Raw genomic sequence first — 9,371 nt, 5'->3', positions numbered from 1 at the left:
ATAATTCTGCTTGTCGGCTCTAATGCTCTTCTTCACTTGCTTGTTTGTTTCAGTGTATTCAGATTGTGCCTTGACGTCCTCTGTTCATGTTCGGCTGTTGTTAATTGCTGTCTTCTTGTTCCTCCCTTCTTGAATCTAGTCCAGGATTTCCGTAGAGATCGATTCCTTATGATGATGCTTGTTGCGGCCCAGAACTTTCGGACACGTTGAAGATAGTGCTTCTTTGATCCGTTTCCAATTGTCTTCTGGTTCTCTGTGATGTGGTCCGCTGAGACTCGTATAGCTTTGTCTATGCATTCGTATGAGGATATTGTGTTGTCTATAACCAATTTATTGAATGCACATAAATTTGCAAATATCTCCCCATTTTCATTTCTCTCTCTCAGTCCATGTCGCCCCATTATATCTTCCTATCCTGCGTTGTCCATTTCGACTTTGGCGTTTAGATCTCCCATCAGGATATTGAGGTTCTTTCTTGGGCACTTCGCTATGACTGATTGCAGCCTGATCTTTATCATCGTCATTGCTATCATTGGTGGGTGCATAACATTGGATAACATTTATTGTGATTCCCACATTCTTTGTTTTGAATGATGCTTTGATGATTCTGGATCCATGAGATTCCTATCCCACAAGTAATTCCTTTTTATGACCGGAGTACAACAGCATCTCTCCCAAATTTATCCTTTTCTGTCCAATTTGGATCCAATGGGTTTCACTGAATTCAAGCACCGTCAAGTTGTATCTCCTCGATTCCGAAGCTAATTGGTTGCTCTTCTCGGTCTCCCACATTATCCGAATCTTCCATGTACCTATATTAATTATTGGTGTGGTTATTAGTATGGGCGTCAGCCTCGTGACTTCCGAAGAATCTTGGTTTTCACCATGAGGCTTCATAATTCTTCTGGTTGAATATCCTTCAACATCCAGGTCATAGTTTAAATGGTTCAAATTGTTTAGTTTGGTTAGCGATTTTAGCAAGGTTGTTTTCTATGGTATGGGGTTGTTGACCCGATGCCTCAGTGATGTTAGACATTAACACTGTTGAGTACCTGCTCAGTGGTCTGGACGTTAAGTGTTAGCACGCGGGACCGAAGGCTCTGGGTCCGCGTCCCTCGTGAGGGGTCGTGGGTGCGCACTGCTGAGTAGTCCTGTACTAAGGAGAAACAGCCGTATAGTTCTTCCTGGTTTTCATCTTTAGGTCTATAAAAGGAAATTAATCAGTTTTCTTAGCATAGTATACGGACTTATCTACATAAATCATATATGATACTTGATATTGGTGAAATCTTTTTTAGTAAATCAATAATCATGTACGCAATGACTATTCAGGATGTGACATCTATCTGCTTGTAGATTTCGGCATATCTTTCAGATCATTAACCATGTAATTATTTCTCTGTTAAGTGATATTGATGTGTTTGAAGCCTCTAAGAATGCATCAGAAACAGTAAAACTGTCAAAAACACTCCATCTGAGTAAAGTCCAATGAAAACTTACCAGACAATTTTTAAAAAAAGATAGTTTATACGTCATAACTCGATTGGTCAATTACGGATTTTATTATTGATCTAAGCATGGTTGCAAAAGCATTCAAGATATTAACGTCACACATAAAACGATAGATATCCAGATTTTCTGTATCTTGAGCAAAGGTGTGCAGTAAAAGATAGATAGAAAAGTTAGTGGAAATAGGCACTAATAGATAACTTTTGAGACTTATAAAAGAAACATGTATTCAAAATTTAGGAGTTAGTGATGTTATTTCAGTGAAGAATGAGCTGATGATTTACTCTCTATCCGACATACTGAAACCATTGGCGTAATACTTTGAAAAACAGCTAAACTGGTCTCTAGTTACGTACTTTTATCGGACAACCTAAGTTGAATTCTTACTTGAGCTGTTCAACTCCGAATGAAGTTCCAAAAGCCATGGTTAATCTAAAGAACGATAGAGCAGCGAACCTTGATGTCTTAACCTCCGAGGTGTTTAAGAATAATGGTATGATCTTAGTAGTTGTCTTGACTAAGATGTTAAATGGAATCTGGAAGCTAGAGTTAATCCTATTTGAATGATCACAGTTGTTGTCGGTTCCGGTTTATGAGGCGAAACCAAAATCCTATTGTGACAACCGAAGAGGAGTCGGGTTGACTAACATAATGTCTAAAATACTAGCTTTAATATTCACCCAACGCTTAACTAGGGCTATTGAAGAGTGAACCAGGGAAAACTAGATACTCTCACTTCTCCAGGTTCTGAAACGTATACACACCTACTGATGGTCAACCATAGTTTTGGTTGTTTTCGAATCCGTAGATCGACAGGTTTCAAGGCGATGTCTATCACTGAAGGGCTTACTAAAGAACTATATCAATTCTGTATAAGCTCTCTACTGGAATACTGTAGGTCGAATCAGAGATTATTGTAAACTGTCATCAGAGTTAATGACATCAAACGGTGTTCGTTAGGGCCGTTCGCCTTCTCTAATCTTATTTATTTCGTCATAGATATACTTTTAGAAATAACGTTTCCGTGAACTTACGTTTCAGGGATTGACCTTCTGACATAAAATTAGCTTGTTTACTTAAAAAATGTAAACATTGATGATCGTCTTGAGCATCAATATAAACATGTTCAGGATGTGGTTCTCTTCCTCTAAATGCCAAGTACTGCTTTACGAGTGGTCTGCTTTAGCGCCTAGATTAATGATAGGGAGTAGAGAAATTCAGGGCATGGATCCCTTCACATACCTCGGAAGCCTCACCAACCTTAGTGAGTTAGTTCTAATCAAATCTCGACACGGATTCAGAAAAACAGGATAGCATTTCCTAACTTCGATCACATGTGACTATAAAGCGTGACCAGTAATTCGTACGTTACTAGTATTTCACCATAGATGTCTTTGAAGCACTGCTTATGTAAGTTTGGGCTACTGAATGAGCAATACTGAGGTTGGGCGAAGGGTAATAGGTCAAGATGGTAAATCGGTTGATGAGGTCGTGAGTTTTCATCGACTGAAGTTGTTGGGTTATACGTTGCATGTTCCTAAACATAGTCTACCTCTATGGCCTATGTTAATTGGTGTTAGTGTAAGTGAGAAAAAAGTCACTAGCCGGGTAAGCCGAATCAAATCACTGGCTTTTGGATCGAGTTGTGTTGGTAAGTTCAGACCACCTGGTTAGGGTCCACATGATTGTCGTAATTAGTGGTTAGAGACTTTGTTCGGCATGAGCCAGAACTGTCCAAAATGGGAGAAATATCAAACTATCAATAATACATTTACAATTCCTACCATGGTATCTCACTGTGATATTGTAATGTGGCTATTTCATTTGATGCGCATATTTTGCAGATTCAACGTTGAGTATATATATACATATAACAAGTGCTTCCTAGGGAAAACCTACAAAGCGTGAACTAAAATTAACTCTCCGAAATGATTTCAATTAATAAGTTAGATAATAATTGCTTTATTATCTATAAGAGTTCGTTCACAACGTTTTAGGATTTAAAATTCAGATATCTTCAAATACTTGAAATGAAATCCTTGGTAAAAATCACACTCTGTTATGTAAATTCATCTACTGGATCCGATGGTCAGACACTATCAGCAACATTCTACTGTGGGAGACAACAAACCAGATTCCAGCGGAGGAAGAAATCAGGAAGAAGCGCTGAAAGTGGATTGGACACACATTGAGAGAATCACCCAACTGCATCACAAGACAAGCCCTCACATGAAATCCTGAAGGCCAAATGAAAAGAGGAAGACCAAAGAACACATCATGCCGAGAAATGGAGACAGACATGAGAAGAATGAACAACACTTGGATAGAACTAGAAAGGAATGCCCAGGACAGAGTGGGTTTGAGAATGCTGGTCAGCGGCCTATGTTACATTGTGAGTAACAGGCATAAGTAAGTAAGTAATATATTGTTCACTTTTTAATTGCTATTACGTTTACACATTTAACTCCGCCTGGAGCCCCTCTGAGGTTACTGCCGGTCCTAAGCCCGGATAAAGGAAGAAGTTTAGGAATGGTGATTAATCAACCCATCCCCATAGAAAACTAACTCGCTAAAAAAATAACGCTAACCCCCCAAAAAAATAATTCAAATAAAGTTAGTTCACACAATTGTAAGTACTAACATATTATTAATTTCATAAATAATACTAGTACTATTAATTATAATGATAACAATACTATTAAGAAAGACATAATCTGTTCAATCGACAAAGATATTTATAGTTTTTTATTGTCATAAGCGACAGCATACCATCGATATTCATAAAAGAATTAAGGTTAAAAAAAACAAAAAACAAAAAGCATTTCATAAATACCCAACATGAATTACATATTACATTAACCAAACTGAATAAATCGATAAATCAATAAATGTAAAGAATAAAACAACACAATACTCCATAACCTGATTAATCAATGAATGAATGAATGAATTGAAAAATCAATATTACAATTCATTAATAATCAATATTTATTTGTTTATTTTTTTTTGTCTCCATATCACGATCAATAATACTATTATATTGATTATTTAATAATTTTGTACAATTATCACAGTTGTGCCGGTGTTTTATTATATATATATTGTTATATTTAACAAGAGAAAAAGACAACCAAACAAACAAACAAATAATGATGAATCATATCACTCAAAACTATACTACTCAAACTACTGATAATCATAATAACAGTAGTATAAAACAAAATTCAAGAAGAAACAAAAAGAAAATAAAAAAAGAAAATTGTTTGAATAAAAAATAGAAAAAAACAACAACAAATAACTAAAGAGAATTTTATTCAATGAAAACTATCCATGATCAAAAGGGTTACTTTACCGAATGGAATACATATACACTACTTATCGTTTTTTTTACAAATCAATGTATATATGTGTATCTATATTTATGAATGTATTCTTCAATCAGTCAATCAGTTATTTTCTTCAAATTCCCTAGAACTGATGAAAATATAAGTTATCCTTTACATTAAAATAGTACAACAAATATATAGGAGTACATTCATGTAGTACAATATAATACACACATATAGTTTACTATGTTACTATAACTCAACTAATCAATAAAGTGTAGAAAAATATAGTGCAAAATGGATTAAATGGGTGATGAATAGAATTTAAGAGAGGGAGGTGTATATAATTCTGTACTATCATTACTATGATTAGAAATAGACATAATACAAATATCATACATTTTTTTTTTAACTATTTATAAATAATATAAAAATTAAAATAGACTGTCACGTTGGAAACAAAAAAAATATACTTCTTGTCTATTTATATGGATAGTTACTAGATTGTTTTTTTTTGTACTACCATTAGAAGAAGAAACTTCTTGTCTATTAATATAGATAGTTACTAGGTTGTTTTTTTCTTTTCTAATATCTTTTTTTTTTTTTTTTTTTAGAAAAAAAAGTGAAAAGAAAAATGGGTACATCATACATTAAACTGGTGCAATTAATGAAGGATTCATTGGAAATGTTTTACGTAAACCTAAACATTTTTCACGATCAATATAAATACTATTTGTTTTAATAGATAAATCCATTTCTAAACGACTTTTATTATTTAATAAATCTTGATGTATAATTTGTGTATTATTTAATTGTTGAATAAGTTGATCAATTGATTCTTGTAATTCTCCTATTTCACGTAATAATCTATATTTTAAGAAAAAAAGAAAAAATAAAAGAGAGAGAAATAGGTAGGAACAAAACGAACAAAAGAAGATATCTATCTATTTATGGTTTAATGAAACTATGAATGAATGAGAGTGCTATTACAAGCATGAAAGCGGTTATCACTTCTTGCTTGCCCATACCATGCAAAAGTTCTTCTGGAAGTGCCTGAAAAACAAATTGGGTTAGGGGTAGTTTTAGTGATTTGAAAGTGTGACTGCAGTGCCCAAGGGACAACTACTTGAAGTCAGTCGAATACGGCCTTTTTGTGAGTGATTTTCGTGTTAGCTCCGTACTTATTGAGGCCTTATAGCAGGAGACGGATATCCGTGCGATAAGGAGAGGTGTGCATTTTTAGGGTCAACTTTTTCTAACCCCACCATTCCTTGTGGAAGACAGCATCGCTGTTATGCTGGTTGTCTGAAGGAAACACCTTACTGCAGTCACATCTCTAAACAGCCAGCAGTATGACTTCGCCTTCGGATCCTGGGTTTTCTGCTTTTAGTCTTAATGATCTTCAACCAACTTGTCTGGGACCTTGAGGAACGATTGTTTCACCTAGTATAGCTCGATTGGTTCATTACAATAGGCAAGCCCGACCACCACGTCAAGGTATCAGCAACAGTAGGTAGACAAAAATAATTAGTGTTAGGATAAAATAGGAAATTGGAAATTTTTGGGATTATTATGTGATACATTATGATTTCTAGTTTTATCAAAGTAGCTATCAAGTGATTAAGTTATGGTACTTTCAGACTGCCCCATTTATCAGCTTTCATTTAATATATTCATTGTTGATATTACGTTTCACTGCTTCTAAATTATTTGTAATTAATTATTCGCCTATTATTTATGGGTTGTTTGTATACAAACTATGATTACTTATTTGTGGTGTAGTGATTAATGTAAGTAAGCCTTCTGATTGGCTATTATAGCATAGATAAAGTGTCTTCTGGACCAATAAAAATAATGATATTCGTTGTCAGTCAAGCCAAATCAACGTCTAAAGCTAAGTTTAGGAGTCTAATAGACATGGAGCGTAAACACCATCAGTGGACTCTAAATTCAAGTTGTTCAATCATGCTAATTCCTAAGAATAAACGGAGTTATTAATTTTCCCAAAAATTAAAGTTTCTAGACTGTGACTAGTAATCAAAGCTATGACGAATTTTTTGTCCTATTTGAGACTCGTCAGCTAGGTGGACCTACATTTCAGTGTTGATACTTACTCTGAGTTTCAAATATAACTCTTATTGTTTAAAATGACAACTTGTTATTTACTGAACTACGGAGTCTATACAACTTATAACTTGTTCAAGGATCATTAAAATATTACCCAATCTCTCAACTTAAGAGAAATTTCGAAGTTTTTGGTTACATCTTCCTCAGGATTTCTAGTGAAACTTCGGTAAAAGTTCTTCGAAACTTAGAGACTTTTTCTCAAAGTCCGGATATTAAGCAGTAATTGTTTGTAATTTTCTGTTGTTGAAATTTAGAATTGTAAACAATTAGTCTATTTTTGTATATTTGAATTGTCTTAATATAGCCTTAATGAAAAGTTTTAATGTATACATAAAACCATCGCTGAGGATTCTATTTCTGGCATCGATATATACATAGTACCTATATCGCAGAAATCCACTTAAGATAAGCATAAACTAACAGAAACTGGTCAGTTACAGTCATAAATTTCACCAACGAGAAACTAGAAACTGCTACTAGATATTTCGAATACTTAACATATAATTACTATCAGTGTTGGGTTTTGGAGTTTGTTATGTTTTTGATTGAGATCATAAATCGACAAATGTTAGATCACCATAGAAAAACTGAAAGCACTAGACGGCTGTTTCGTCCTATTGTTGGACTCCTCAGCAGCGCGCATCTACGATCCCCTCTCGCGAGATTCAAATATAGGACCTATCAGTCTAGCACGCGAACGCTTAACCTTTAGACCATTGAACCGGCATCCAATGGTGTTTTGTAAATTATTTCAGTACAAATAGTTTTATAGAATGAATTTTATGTTTACAGAATTACATATAAACGAAATTCTTTAATACATACATGAACAAGGATATAAGTAATCAGTAATGTACATGATATATACATCTATTGAATACAATTATTATACTATTCTTAAGTTAATTAGTAAACAGAAAAATGAGTATTGAAATAAGTAAGTAAATAAAATTAGTTAAGTAAACAATTAACATGGATATAAATTGGTTGAGATGTTTATTAATGAGATATAGCAATTGATAATAATTGTATTTGTACTATGGTGATTGAATTACCTACATATTCCTCTATATATGAAAGTTTTCTATTTATAACTTTAAGTTAAAGTTGAATTGGTTTATCATCCTTACTTAGTACTGTATTCTTAATCGAAGCATTACTTACTCGATTGGTTCAAAATATACGAGGGATATTTCAAAAATACCTACGATCAAATACTTGTAGTCTATCCTAATAAACTATGTTTCTCATTCGTAAATTTGAGTGGAGTAAACTGGTACACTGTAAACTCTTACTTTGGTTAACAGACGAATCATATACAACATTGAGCTATATTTTGTATTATTACCACTGATGAGTTTAACTAACTATTTAACTAAAGACCGTTTTGACAAACATTTGCTACTGTGTTTTTCGAAATGATTTATCAGGAAGTTTCTTATTCCTAGCGAAGTAGAAGAGTTAGTCAATCATCTACAACATTGGACCAAGCACATACATGCATTGGTCCAAGTTGACAGTAGTGTAATGAATTATTCAAAAATTGACGTTCTGTTAAGAAACATGATCGTTAATAATAAATTTTATGATGTCATTGAACGTCCAGTCCTTATTCACCACTTTTTTTCTAATGAAAATTACATTCGCTGAGCTTAACGAGCGTTGTATGGAATTCTTGTCTTCAAATTAAAAGAAGCAGTTTTCTTAGTGGACAGGAAATGCACATTGTTGGTTCAGCTTTTTGTTTTAGTTGTGCGTATCCACGATCCCGCCTCGCGACATTCGAACCCAGGACCTACCAGTCGTGGATGCGCACTTCTGAGGAGTCCCACAGTAGGACGAAACGACCGTCCAGTGCTTCCAGGTTTTCCATGGTTTTCCAGCTTCAATTGACTAATGATCTCAACTATTGCTTATTAACTGAAATGTTTAACTATAGCAAAGTTATGATCACTAAGCTGAACTGTTTAGTTATGAGTCTTTCACTGTCGTTTTAAACGATATTATAAACAGGTATTATAAAAAGAAATGAACTAATAAAATTTCAATATAATTGTGAAGAAAAAACATTCTCAGATGGTAGAGAAGATCTGTAGATCATATGGATGATTTTGATGGAGTTTTGTTCAGAAGAACGATGAAAGCTCTACGAATAAACCATCCAACTTAGAGAACAAAACTTCATCAAAAATATTCTCACTCTGAACTATCAAAATTCTATATCATCTATATCATCTATGAAAGAACATTAACTTAATATGTATCATCTACTAATTAATCTACATTCACTGAATTACATGAATTATCAAGGATATTTAATATTTTTACAAAAGTAAATCATAGAAGGAGTCTATATATAACGAATATAACTAATCTACTCTTCATAGTTGAAATCATGAGTCAATTGAA

The 9,371-nt window shown here is 33.7% G+C and overlaps 1 protein-coding gene across 1 annotated transcript in view; it reads right to left on the bottom strand.

Moving 5' to 3' along the window:
• Positions 1 to 5,485: 5,485 nt before the first annotated feature.
• The window catches only part of Smp_059600 (putative tektin), a gene marked incomplete at both ends in the record, with an annotated part of 32,714 nt that continues 28,828 nt past the window's right edge, over positions 5,486 to 9,371 (bottom strand). Inside the window, one exon of the mRNA XM_018798293.1 lies at positions 5,486 to 5,702. Coding sequence (XP_018653249.1) covers positions 5,486 to 5,702 — 217 coding nt within the window. The remainder of the gene's footprint in view (positions 5,703 to 9,371) is intronic.

The sequence above is a fragment of the Schistosoma mansoni genome, chromosome 6 (assembly GCF_000237925.1).
Source record: "Schistosoma mansoni strain Puerto Rico chromosome 6, complete genome".
NCBI classification, from domain to species: Eukaryota; Metazoa; Platyhelminthes; class Trematoda; order Strigeidida; family Schistosomatidae; genus Schistosoma; species Schistosoma mansoni.
The sequence above is the reverse complement of the archived record's forward strand: the minus strand, read 5'-3'. Positions and strand labels throughout refer to the sequence as shown.